This window comes from Alosa alosa, chromosome 21 (genome assembly GCF_017589495.1).
Source record: "Alosa alosa isolate M-15738 ecotype Scorff River chromosome 21, AALO_Geno_1.1, whole genome shotgun sequence".
Classification (NCBI taxonomy): domain Eukaryota; kingdom Metazoa; phylum Chordata; class Actinopteri; order Clupeiformes; family Clupeidae; genus Alosa; species Alosa alosa.
In genome coordinates, this window is record NC_063209.1 from 25,810,316 (window position 1) to 25,824,081 (window position 13,766).

The window sequence follows — 13,766 nt, forward strand, 5'->3', positions numbered from 1 at the left end:
ATGAGAAAAAGCATCCCACAGAGGAACAAGGAACAAGGAATCACCAAAGGAGAGTTAAGTTTCTTACTTAAGTTGATTCGTAAGTGCTCGGAACCTCATGCTCATGCACAGCCACCACCATATAGTAATTTAGTACATAGCACATATATTATATAGTGCACTATGTAGTCAATACATGGATGTTCCAAGCACAGGTTTTTTTTTATGTACTATATGTAGATAGGAGTCTTAGATGATGTGTATGTATACAGAAGTCTTAACTTATGTACTGACTTTTGAATAAGTGGATGTTTCAAGCACAGGGTTTATATTGTATGTACTCTACGTATAAAGGAGTCTTAACTGAAGAGACAGAAGCAAGGAATTGTGGGTAGTTATGTACTGACTTCTAAGGAGGCAGCCATGTCCAGAGGAGTCATTCCAGGGATGAAGCCTTCGTCCTCCTCATCCTCCATGGCTTGCTTGCTGGTGTCCTCATCTTCTCTGAAGAAAACCGGCTCAAAGTTCTCCTTATGAGGGTCTGCCCCTGCAGACGAGATGGTAAACACCCAAAAATAAACACCTTCATTCCTTGATTACCTTACTAACACTGCAGACCAGTAAACAAACTAAAATAGATTTGCCAGTCATGGAATACACAACATTTTCCTTTTGAGATTCATCCATGACTGATACAATTTTCAACTCTTCACACATTCTTTCAGAGGCGTAATAAGAAGAGTTAATCAGGAACAGGAATGCAGGAGCAGAGCTTATTAAGTTGAGATATCACTACGCTTTCTGTGCCTTCAACTCGCATGACCTCACTGCTTCCTGGGCTAACGCATTGGGCTAACACTGTGGGTCACAGTGCGGCTCCCATTGTCCAATGGAGGAAAGTTTGAGGGAGTGGTGTGTGTGTGTGTGTGTGTGTGTGTGTGTGTGTGTGGGGGGGGTACACCACGCAGAGTGGTGGCACAGCAACCCTCCTGACCAAACTGTCAGGGTGTGGCTGTGACGAAGACACTGGTCATGGCGCCTGGCTGTTCTGCACTGTGGGCACGGTGCCCTGGTGTCGAGACAGTGGGTCCACACTCTAACAGGGACATTGTCTTTGCAATACCTACACCACTGTTGGGATGGACATGCATGCGTCATCATAGTTCTCTCATTCAGCAACAAAAAAAACCCCATTGGACTTTAACAAGATGCTGGGACATAAAATGTTTATGTCTTATTCATGAAATCATTTATAGACATATCCTGTTTCCAAGATTATTCTTTGGAACAGCAATGCCTATTCAGACATTAAACATCCTGTATAATATAAATAAACATCCTGTGTTTAATTCCATGTTATCCTTTTTAATCTGTCACTGCGGCATCCAAACAACCAGTCTTGGGTGCCAGTTTTTGTTTTTACAGATACTGATTTCATTTTTTGCCATCCAAATTAATCTGTCTGTCACCACAGCCTGTCTTGGGTGTAAGTTTTTAGTAAGGCCTACTACAGACACTTATCTGCCATAAAGGAGAGATGACTAGTCCATTTGCACTGCAGTTCATTCTATAGACCCTTTCAACTGCATAAAGAACACGTGTGTTCCTAAGGCATTTCCAGTGACACAATAAGACAACACTGAGCTAATGGTCATTTGGGGACATAGAAATAAAAATTGTAGAGCATTACGCTAAAGTCTGGTTCATTTTCATTTAAAAATATCTGTGTTGATTTTGAAGGTTTCAAGCGGAAACCCTCTTGGAACAGAATGAGAGTGTCTATAAATTAGTTTCAAAGTTTCATTTTTGGAGAGGCTCGATCAGTTCTCACCCACACTCCACAGGCAAAACATCATGCCTTTTAAAAAGAGATGTGGTTCTCAGCTTGAGGATGGAATTACGAGCATTTAATTGCATATTCTTGACATAATGTGAACGTAACATGTCGCATTTGAGATGTAGGCAGAGAAATATTGTTGCGCTTATATGACAGTTTCTAAGTCCAGGTGCGTAAGAACCAATAATGTAAAGATGAAGCTGTAAGTGGTTCGCACTCTGACAAAAAGTCTAGACAAAGTCTTACAAAACACTTAAACTTTATCTATAGCCGGATGGCTGAAACGTCTGCTCTTGCTCTATTAAAACCAGTTGCTCCTTTTTTGTAAGACTTTGTCTAGTCTTTTTTTCAGAGTGCGAACCACTTACATTTGAGATGTATAAAAAAATACTGTTTTATAGCACTTTTTTAAAAATCCTTCAGCTCTGTGTGAATCCGCCAGCTTACCTGCAGCCATAAGTAGAGCACTGAGCTTACCTGCAGCCATGAGTAGAGCACTGAGCTTACCTGCAGCCATGAGTAGAGCACTGAGCTTACCTGCAGCCATAAGTAGAGCACTGAGCTTGACAGATCCACGTCCGGCTGCGATATGGAGAGGGGTGGAGCCGTTGTAAGTGCAGGAGTCCACATCAGCGTTGCCCTGCTCCGACACAACACCAAGACCAGACATCAGTGGACAAGCCTTGTAGCAAACAGACTACACACTGAAGCGTCCCGTTCACGGAGCCCAGACATCAGTGGACAAGCCTCGTAGCAGACAGACTACACACTGAAGCGTCCCGTTCACGAAGCGTTTGCTGCAACAAGTAGCTTTTACTATAATCAATGGAACTGAATTAAATTAAAACTATTTTTAGTCCTTGAAGGGAACGCTTCAGTTACGTGCCTAGTATAACGTGCCAGTAAGACAACATGGCCACACAAGAACCAGCTAGTTTTTTCCTACAGATAAACTGTAAAAACATCCAGTCATAGATAAAGTATCAAACAACATTTCATAGATATATATTATTATGTATTATGAAAACGATTAGTGCTTAGTAGGATTCCATTTGATGTCTTCTAGTTGCAACAATTTTTACCACTAGCACAGACAAATAGTCATATAAGCACACACACACACACACACACACACACACACACACCTCCAGTAGCAGGCAGCCACTGAGCGAGACGTTGTCCAGCTCGACGGCCAGGTGGAGTGGTGTGCGTCCGCTGGTGAGCTCCTGCACGTGGGCACTGGCCCCGGCCTGAAGAAGTGCCCGCACCGCACACAGGCTGTTAGCCAGCACAGCCAGGTGCAGAGCACAGAGGCCTACGCAGGGACAACACACAGAGAGAGAGAGAGAGAGAGAGAGAGAGAGAGACAGAGAGAGAGAGACAGAGAGAGAGAGAGAGAGAGAGAGAGAGAGAGAGACAGAGAGAGACACAGAGAGAGAGAGAGAGAGACACAGAGAGAGAGAGAGAGAGAGAGAGACAGAGAGAGAGAGAGAGAGAGTTAATACCCATCTTTTCCTTCTTTTTTCCCCCCCTCATCAATGATACCCAATATGTCAAACCCAGAACTTTGGCAACAATTACTTTATTCATTCATTCATTTGATTAGAGAGAGAGAGAGAGAGAGAGAGAGAGAGAGAGAGAGAGAGAGAGAGAGACAGAGAGAGAAAGACAGAGAGACAGAGAGAGAGAGCGAGCCTCTGAGATCCTGAATACAGATGGCATGATGGTCTGACCACAGCCCTGACCACAGAGAAGACATAGCGGACACACTTTCAGCTGTATGTGCTTGGCTGTCTTCAGAGCGCCAGAGCACTTTCAGTGCTATCATTTTCATACTAGTCACTAGTCAGTGCTATCATTTTCATAGTAGTCACTAGTCAGTGCTATTATTTTCATAGTACAGTCCAGTTGTTTTCAAAATGGGGGCCGCGAGGGGGTGCCAGGGGGGCCTCAGCAAGTTGGAAGGAAAAATAAAAGCAATAAATAAATATACATTTGAAAATTTTGAAATATACCTATTACTATGAGGGTTGTTATACAATGCCATTATAATAATGTCTCGCATATCTGAACATTACATTTTCCATGATAATGACTGAGAATAATAGTAGAGTGATGGCTCTCATATAGCAGAAAGCCCCAAATACAATTTTTTACACTGCAATGCCCACTCGCGGTGCTTGTGGCTAAAATAATTATTAGGATTAGCTTAATGTATTTTTAAATTTGCCGTAGTATTGTCGATGGGTTTAATAACACATCAAGGGGGTCCTTGGCCAGAACCTAGTGGTATTTGGGGGGCCTTGTAGTGGAAAAGTTTGGGAACCCCTGGTACAGTCAGTACTATCATTTCCATAGTAGTCACTAGTCAGTACTATCATTTTCATAGTAGTCACTAGTCAGTACTATCATTTCCATAGTAGTCACTAGTCAGTACTATCATTTTCATAGTACAGTCAGTACTATCATTTTCACTTTGATTTGGATAATTTCGAAAAAACTGGCCAACAAAACACGTAAACAGTGCTATTAACCATTTCATGACCATGTGGGGAGATCCCAGTGATGGTATAGGTTCCTGTGGTGATTCACACTGTAATGTGTCATCGGCTGTCAAAACATGTTGCCATGCTCACATCGGTGGCTGTCATTACATACTGCGCTTCTACTAAACTTCTAACGTCACGTCGGATTCCTTCGATCACCTTGATACTTTGCCATTTGAGATATATCATTTCATAGCAAAAGAAACACACGGGGAAAAACACTATCCATACACCTCTTCATACTCTTAGGCGGGGATCACATCAGCCAGCGGCAAGCGGCAGCGGCAAACGTACCGCAACGCTCAGACCATAATAAGTTTTGTATCGTTCCTAAGCAACACAATCGGTTTGTCAATTGTATACGCTCGCGCTGTTCAACCAAGTTGAACCAAGTTCAACGCTCAGCGTTGCCACCGTTCCGCTGCCGAACCATAGAGCACAATAGCAAACCTGCAGCATGCCGCTGGCTAATGTGATCCCCGCCTTACACACTGCTGATTGTGAGTCTGCTCTTCATGGGATAACATATCACTGCCAAATGTATACATAGAACTCAGACAGCAATGCAACAGAACTGGTCCCTCAACCATCCATGCCCTTTGAGGTGGCGTGGTGGCGACATACCCATGGAGTTGGGCACGTCCGTCAGCTCCGCCATGCCACCGTGCCGCAGGAGTTGGGCTATCATGCCCCCTTCCCTCTGCTGGGCAGCCAGGTGCAGAGCCGTGTTGCCATGGCGATCGGTGAGACTGGCTTCCGCCCCAGCGTCCAGTAGGGCGTCCATGGCTTCCGTCTGCTGCGTGATCACCGCCAGGTGCAAGGGGGTCTGGGGAAGGAATAGACAAACAACAACAACAATGAATACACAATCATCTTGTATAGTCAAGATTTGGACACTGAACGTAGTGAGTTTGGCTTGGTTGATTCCACTGACACATTACTTTTTTCCCTGTGTGTGTGTGCGTGTGTGTGTGAGCGAGTGTGTCTGCAGGACAACCTGGTAGAGGTCATTCCTCATGTTGAGCACGTCCTCTCCTGGAAGGGCCGTTATGACCTGAGTCAAACTCCTGACTGAGTCTGTCTGGCTGTGGATAACACTAAGATGAAGCCCACTAGAGAGAGAGAGAGAGAGAGAGAGAGAGAGAGAGAGAGAGAGAGAGGGGGAGGGGTAAGAAAGTGAGAGGGAGCAGGGGAGAGAGAGAGATGAGACACTTCCTGCTTTAAAAATGGTGTTATAGTTCATGACAGCACAGAGAGCAAAGCCAAAGTATATGTAACGGTATATATTTGTTTTGTGCAATATGGCCACAGCTGCATACATCAGTGTTTCCAAAGACTGCACACTCGGGCATGTCTCTCAGCGGCACACGCTGCATCACCCAATCACAGTGTGTGTATCGTATATCTACGCATCTACAGAAGTATACTGTGGCCTTCCGAGCCATGACAATTTGAGCCATGCATGCTTAGAAAAACACTCCTCTAAATGCAAGGTTGTGCTGGCAGAAGCCCGGCTCAATGTGGCTTGGTGGTGAACACAGTCATAAAGAGGTTAACCAGAAGGTCCCTAAGGGGTCATTCAGGGACCCTTTCATCGGGGGACTGTTAGTAGCATCTTTGAGCATTTCCCCATGGGAGAAAAACCCTTAGCAATTTGCAAAGCTAGCTTTTAGTGTCTTTCACAGAACTAGTAATAGTAAGAGGCTAAGGGGTTAGTTTTTAGTGTCCTGGACCTGCACAGGACTAGTAATAGTAAGAGGTCGAGGGGTTTAGTGTACACACGTGTCTCCATCCTCATCCTGTGCGGTCATCAGGGGGCGCTGTAGAGCCAGCAGCGCACACGGGTCTCCAGAGACCGCATACTGGAGCAGAGCGAGCGCCTGCCTTTCAGCCAAGTCGGCCAGGCGCGACTCCAGGAGACACACTGAGCACACACATCAGAAAAGGAGGGGGAGAGAGAGAGAGAGAGAGGGAGAGAGAGAGAGGGAGGGAGAAAGGGAGGGAGTGGGGGATAAATAAATAGAGAGAGAGAGAGAGAGAGAAAGATGAGACAAATGAAAATCTAGCGATCCAGGGACCCAATAGACCCAATAGTGTCTCAAACCGCATACTTCCGTCAGTACACTGTGTGTGTGTACTGAGCCCTTACTTCCTTAGTGTCCACTTTCCGATGGCTAATATTGTCCCGTTTAGTGTGAGTAATGTCCATTGTTCCACACTGAAACTTTTGACCATTATAAGGGTGTCATCCAGGTACTTTCAGAGTTTTTGAGTCATCTGCACTATGTACTTAAACTAAGTATTTGAAGTGTGCAAGTAGGTGGTTTGAGACACAGCCATTGTCTGAGCACATTAGCAACTAAATATCGATGCAAAGACACTGACAAAAATCATGAAGTAAAAATCATTATTTCCATTACTATCATATCACCATACAATATATCTTCACAGGTAAAGGCCAAGTCAGCTCACCTGTGTTCATCCTGTCCGTCTCGTCACCCTCTTCCGCAGAAACCCCTCGAAATTCTGTCGCCTCTCCGGGGATGCCAACATCTGGCTGGGGGGCGATCCTAACCACACCTCCTGAGGCTGGGTCATCGTCATCGTCATCACCACCAGCATCACTATCATTATCGCTGTCCTCCACATGAGGTTGGGTGGTTGCTGCAGACCACATGGAAGGCATAGCCAAGTAACATATACAGTACCATCACATCATAATGCCTTTATGGATTTTTCCATGTTAGTTAACACGGGAGTGGAGGGAGACTTAGCGAGTGGTTTGCTAGTGCTACATTAAGGGACCAGGCAGTATAGCTCTAGGTCATGTTTGAAGAGGTAACACGCCAACAAAGCAACAAAACATGGCAGCCATGGTTGAGTGACGGCTCTATTGTTGCTGCTCTTAGTGTGTAAATACGCAGGACAAACGCAGCCCCTGGCCTGAGCTGAATGACTAGATCAGTGTTTAAGAGCCACTCACCATGCTTGATGTTGGTAGCTCCACCCCCCATGCCTGGGGCGAATGTGTAGCCTGATCCTGAGTAGTTTGGGAAGTTGTATCCGTGGTAGTAGGAACCTGCAGGACATACCATTAGCCCATAAGGAAAGTCACATACACAACCAGAAAATAATTGGTTCAATATATCCTATTCAATAATATGAGCGGGGCTGTTTGAAAGGGCTGTTAGAGAGTTCTGTTACATCATATCTGCAGGTTGTACAAGGTGAAGAAAAAGAGTGGTCTATCCCACCTTCATATACACTATCGACATAATAACTTACTATACTATACTAACGACATACTATACTATACATATTAATGCTGTTATCTACTAAAAAAAATACACTTTAAAAATGGGTAAAAAAAACTATATAAAAAAATATATCAGATACAGAATATCTTCATCTGCATCTGTTGGAAGACGATGATAGCGAGAAGAGTAACACTCACCTCCTCCTCCTCCTCCTCCTCCTCCTCCCGTGCCTGGCCCTCCTCCGGTAGCCGGTCCGCCCCCGCCACCGCCCCGGTACATCCCCCCTGCTCCGCCGTAGTCCTGGAAATTAGGCAGCGTCTTCTGTCTCTTCCTCTGGACCTCCTCCTTATCTGTGTGGAGCCAAGGACACGAGTGGAAGGGAGCGCAAGGGAGAAAAAACAGAGAAGTTTACTTTACATATTCACTTGTTCACATGTTCTTTAAAGGGACACTAGGCAAGCCTGATGCTTTTTCTCTACCAAACTCCCCCCTCGCTCGGTCTGAAGCTCTTTTCCTTTTCTTTGCGTCTTCCGTCAAGGGTTTTAGCTGCTTCTTCTTTTGGCTCTGCCATTATACACCGTTTGCAACAATCTCTAAAGCGTTTAGTTAGCCTGCCTCTGTGCTGTAAACTGATCCTGCTTCGATTCGGGCGGTAGGATACACCGAACTTGCAAGTGGGATATTCTTCCTACAGGCAGTAGGGGTGGAAGAGAGAGCCCTTCATTTGCCCGTAATGAGTAATTTAACCATATACCGACTTACGAAGATGATTAATTAACACTAAATTAATTAATGATTAATTAACATTAAACGTCGCCTGGTGTCCCTTTAAGCAATAAGCCCCGAGAGGCCGTTCTATGTCGTGAATATAGCACAGTTGAGGGGTGTTGTTACTAGGCACAAAGCGAGCAAAGCGAAGCTGTGATATATTCACGATATAGAACGGCCTCTCGGGGCTTAATGCTTTTATAAAACGGCTACCACATATAGGACATTAAAAATTGATACAAATATGGATACGGAGTCCCCATAGAATAGTTCCACTGCTAGTATATTCTTCGGAATTGTTGCTCAGCAACTTTGAATTGTAATCGTTATGCCTCATAAGCGCATTAATATAGAACGAAATGCGGTCTCAGCCGTGCTATATCGGGAAAATATACAACGGCATCGAACGCGATTCAACCAATATTAATCAAGGACCGAAACTATCCGTTTTATAATGACATGTTTACTCTACACTGTAATGGATAACACATGGTTTGCCGGTCAGTTTCGGAAGATAATTTCATCCTGAACAGGCTTATCTTCTGATATTAACTAGCAGAAAATACATTCTCCTGCTTATTATATGCTTGTTAATTGCCAAAATGAGAAAATAAACTTCACATGATATATTACTACTGTACTACTATATACTATTAGCCTGGGTGCCATTCCGAACTTAGTCCCGCCCACAACATTTGAGGTCAGGAAGTTCGGTCTGGCATTGTTCCATTGTGGTGGAAGTATGCTTGCCCTATATCTGGCGGACCAATCAAATCAGGCTTTACGATGATGGACAGGTGAGCAACAGCGCCTGGTCTATCACGTCATCTGAGCACGCTTTGATTAGGCTTATGTTTGAAACAAAAACGCTGTGGCTAGAAGGATACATGGCTTTTAAGACCCCATATGGAAAATTCATATTATTTAATGAGGTTGTATCATTGAAAACGATTATTTCTGAAAACTTTGGCCAAAGTTGAGATGTGGGAAAACCCGTGGTTTCACTTTCATTAAGGGAAAACAACGCTGTTGCATTGCGACATGTTCCCTCGTTCGTTTGAAATCTCTGATTGACCACCACCTGTTCGAGGGATTTGCGACAGCCTTTCCCAGCTGTTTAACATGTTTGTAGCATATCACTGTTCAACAGAATTATTTTTAAAAACGGAGGGGATATAGGAGAAGAAAGAATGGTTTGTGTGTTTTCTTCCTACACCTCACGGTAAGCTATTTTGTTGCTCTGATTGGTTAGGTCTATCCAATTGAGTGCAGAGGCATTCCCCCCCTGTATCGGTTGAAACACGCCCCATAATTACCAATGGAGCAGTATCAGACTCATATTCTGACTAGAATTGAGTATGACTACGTCAGGCTAATATACTATCCTTCTCTACTGTATATTACACAAACATAAGAGACGTCTTTCTGTATGCCTGTACTTAAGGACAGTAGTAGCAGTTAGTAGTGGTTGCATCAGTGGTTGCGAAGCAAGTCAGCATACTGTAACTATGTTAATCACCTATGATCTGCGGATGGTAGGTGAAGGGCTTGGGTTCACTAGTTTCGTTGTCCGACTTCCTCTTCAGCTGAACAAATACAGAGGTTGGCTTCTGAAGGTTCAAGTCTCTGTACTTTGGGGTCTTAAAGACGATAGCAAACTGCGAGACAGGAAGCATAGAACAGAATAACATTAGTTAATCTAGGTCTGATCATAACGGGACTCAAGGTCAATTTAAGTGTCTTGGACTGGTGCACTTTATGGATTAAAGGATGCACAGATCTTGTGAAACGGAACTGGGTTTGGGTTAAGCTAGGTTAGGTTAGGCTAGGCTCTGACCTGTCTGTGGACGTCAGTGGGTGAGAAGTCACCGAACGCTTCCCAGGTAAGGCCATTGTCTCCCTCTTCATAGAAGCGCACCTGAATATCATCTACATAAAAACAAAAAAAACAGTGAGTGACGACGATTACACTGATCAAAGGGATGATAGTGAGGTTGAAATCATAAAAACATATTGATGAATGATGAAAATCATGTTAGTGAAAGATTACTACACTTTATTAGAGAATAAACCCATCAAATGGGGGTACCAGAGAAAGTGGCCCAGGAATTGCCTCTGAATGCAACTTACTTTAGCAGAAAAGTGAGAGTGGCCAAAGGATTTCTACTTCTCAACGAGTGCAATTGGCCATGCAAATTGGGTTGGTAATCTTTCCATTACCTCTGACATGATCTTGGTGCATGGCATCAAAAGAGTGCAGTGTGCAGAGTGCAGTTACTGGTGCCGTTACTGCTACTGCTAGCATCTGCTGACTGACTAGCATCTGCTGACTAGCTGTCAATAACATAAGACAGAGTTTAGCGCATTTTTTTCTGTGTATCATTATAACTGCCATGTCAAAGAACCATTTCTGATAGCCATTACCCTCAGTAGCTGACCTTATAAGCAGAGTCAGTGCCACTCTGCTGTAACACAGGAGATGTATGCAAACAGCGCATGGCAGGGGTATCAGTCATCTACACCGTGCGCTCTTGTTGTTTTTGGCAGCTGGCTTCAAAGTGTATCAGTTAACATCACTGAAGATTAAGAGCCATCCAAGAACTGCACTAACTGTTTGTGGTAATTCAGGTTCTTCAGGACATTGAAGGAGTTTGCAGAGGGGTGAGGAAAAACGTTAACCCGTGTGTGTGTGTGTGTGTGTGTGTGTGTGTGTGTGTGTGTGTGTGTGTGTGTGTGTGTGTGTGTGTGTGTGTGTGTGTGTGTGTGTTCTCTTCCTGTTTGGCTTACTCACTGAAAACAACATTAACACCTCACTATCTCAGAGCAGAGAGAGAGAAAGAGAGAGACAGACAGACAGATATAAAGATAAAAAGAGAGAGTGTGAGAGAGAAAACAGAAGGAAGAAAGACAGAAGGAAGTAAATAACTGTAAAATCTAAAGAAAGAAATAATCAATCCATCTATCCTTTACTTGTATAATTCTAAAGACGTCTTGCCATTTCCCATTTCCTATTAATATATATTTAGAAAAGTAACACATATTCAGGAACCAGTGGAGAGAGAGAAAGAGCAAGTGAAGAGAGAGAGAGAGAGAGAGACAGTAAGAGGGTGGGGGAGAGATAGATAGAGAGAGAGAGAGAGTGAGAGAGAGAGAGGGAAGGAGGGAGGGAGAGAGAGAGCGAGAGGGAGCCAGTGAGAGGGCGGGGGAGAGAGATACAGAGAGAGTGATTGAGAGAGATAAAGAGAGAGAGAGAGAAAGAGCGAGTGAAGAGGGAGAGAGAGCCAGTGAGAGGACGGGAGAGAAAGATAGAGAGAGAGAGGGAGGGAGGGAGAGCGAGAGAGAGAGAGAGAGGGAGGGAGGGAGAGAGAGCGAGAGGGAGCCAGTGAGAGGGTGGGGGAGAGAGAGAGAGAAAGAGCAAGTGAAGAGGGAGAGAGAGAGAGAGAGAATTGAATTGAATTGAGAGAGAGAGAGGGAGGGATAGAGAGAGAGTGAGTGAGAGAGAGAAAGAGAGAGAGAGAGAGAGAGGGAGAGAGAGTGAGTGAGAGAGAGAAAGAGAGAGAGAGAGAGGGAGAGAGGGAGAGATAGAGAGGGGGGAAGGGAGAGAGAGAGAGGGAGCCAGTGAGAGGGTGGGGGAGAGAGAGAGAGAAGGAGAGCAGCTCTCTGGCTTCTCTTCCTCTTTCCTGGTGCATTTGCATAATGGAGGGGGAATTCCCCGAGTCTGGAAAGCTCGGCTTGGGCCAGAGGACTTCCTCCGGCGACAGCGCAGGGTGGGATGACGGCGCGGATCACATGGATCTACGGGTCGGAACATGTGCCATCCGTGTGGATCACACACAGGGACTCTACAGGGACGCTGTTGGTGACCCCCTCATCACCCCCCTCTCCCTCCCCCTCCCAATGCGGATGTTTCTTGTTATTGGTTTTCATCTCATAAATAACGACTTAACTGATGGCACATGGACTCTGGGTAGCTGTTGATGACCCCTATCAACACCCCCCCCCCCCCCTCGCCCAGTCCAATGTCCAACATTTCTGGTTATTTGTGTTCCACTCGTTACCGGTGATTAAACTCAAGACATGAGTTGCTCACCTTTCTGAACTTTGTCACACAGGAGGTAGACCTCCTCTCCTCCTGTCACACAGCCTGCTGTCCGGTCCATACGGACGATCTTCAGGTTGGAGGCGTTTGGGGCTTCTGCGAAACAGAGACAGAATCAGGAGAAAATGGGAGAGAGACAATGATGGAGTGAGAGAGATAGAAAGAGAGGTATAGAGATAGAATGAGAGTGAGAGAGAAAGCCAAAGGAGGAGGGGGGGGGGGGGGGGGGGGGGGGGTCATAAGGCTGTTTTGTGATTGTTATAAAGTTCTTCAGAATGCTGCAGAAAGTTCCTTAGACCAACATTCGGAGGTTCAATACTACTTTATATTGACCTCTGCGAAAAATGACCGCTTTGTATTTCCAGATAATGACCGGCGGGCGATACATTATCCCTTACTTGTTATAAGTGTTAATCACCAGTGTCATTATGTTATTTCTCCATTACAGCAGAGGAGGTGTCCTGCCTCAAATTCCCCACAACATCAGGACTGGAAGCTTCTCAGTTTGGCACTTAACTGGAGAGAGTCCGCCAGACACCACTATACTTGTCACACTCGACCCCAAAACAGCAAAACCACATGCTAATGCTGAGGCTACTGTCAACAAAGAGAAGAACAAAGTCCCAAACATGTGGGGAGAGACGGGGAGAAACAGGGGGAAAATGAAAGTGTAGAACTACACCTCCTTTTTTTTACTTTCCGCCCATCAGCAGGAAGATGACACAGGGCCCATGTTTTTTTTAATTCCTCTTTCTGAACCTGAGGCTTATGGCAAATCTGGAGTGCGCTTCTGCAGAAGTGAAACCTGATGTGGTTTTATTTCTCAAATTTTCAAACAACGGTGTTGAATGACATGGAAAAAAAAAAACGGATAAATGACAACGAAGGCCACGTTGTGACCGCCGCACTCTTGTTTACACGCCGTCAGCAGAGTAGGGCCGACACCCATGTCACCTCAACACGCGTGTTTGCTGTGCCAATCTTAACAGTGTGTGTGTGTGTGTGTGTGTGTGTGTGTGTGTGTGTGTGTGTGTGTGTGTGTGTGTGTGTGAGTGTGAGTGTGAGTGTGTGTGTGTGTGTGTGTGTGTATGTGTGTATGTGTGTGTGTGTGTGTGTGTGTGTGTGTGTGTGTGTGTGTGTGTGTGTGTGTGTGTGTGTGTGTGTGTGTGTGTGTGTGTGTGTGTGAGTGTGTGGTGTGTGTGTGTGTGTGTGTGTGTGTGTGTGTGAGTGTGTGTGTTTAGGTAACTTCCCTTTGGCACAGCTATTCAGCCTGGGCCACT

The 13,766-nt window shown here is 45.1% G+C and overlaps 1 protein-coding gene across 1 annotated transcript in view; it reads right to left on the reverse strand.

The window, feature by feature from the left end:
• The window catches only part of nfkb1 (nuclear factor of kappa light polypeptide gene enhancer in B-cells 1), a 35,833-nt gene that overhangs the window by 5,495 nt on the left and 16,572 nt on the right, over positions 1–13,766 (reverse strand). The window contains exons 9-20 of the mRNA XM_048230614.1: positions 12,478–12,582; positions 10,225–10,316; positions 9,907–10,045; positions 7,817–7,969; positions 7,346–7,441; positions 6,835–7,026; positions 6,145–6,286; positions 5,360–5,474; positions 4,987–5,188; positions 2,962–3,131; positions 2,354–2,456; positions 387–526 (exon numbers count right to left, since the gene is read on the reverse strand). Coding sequence (XP_048086571.1) covers positions 387–526; positions 2,354–2,456; positions 2,962–3,131; positions 4,987–5,188; positions 5,360–5,474; positions 6,145–6,286; positions 6,835–7,026; positions 7,346–7,441; positions 7,817–7,969; positions 9,907–10,045; positions 10,225–10,316; positions 12,478–12,582 — 1,649 coding nt within the window. The remainder of the gene's footprint in view (positions 1–386; positions 527–2,353; positions 2,457–2,961; positions 3,132–4,986; positions 5,189–5,359; positions 5,475–6,144; positions 6,287–6,834; positions 7,027–7,345; positions 7,442–7,816; positions 7,970–9,906; positions 10,046–10,224; positions 10,317–12,477; positions 12,583–13,766) is intronic.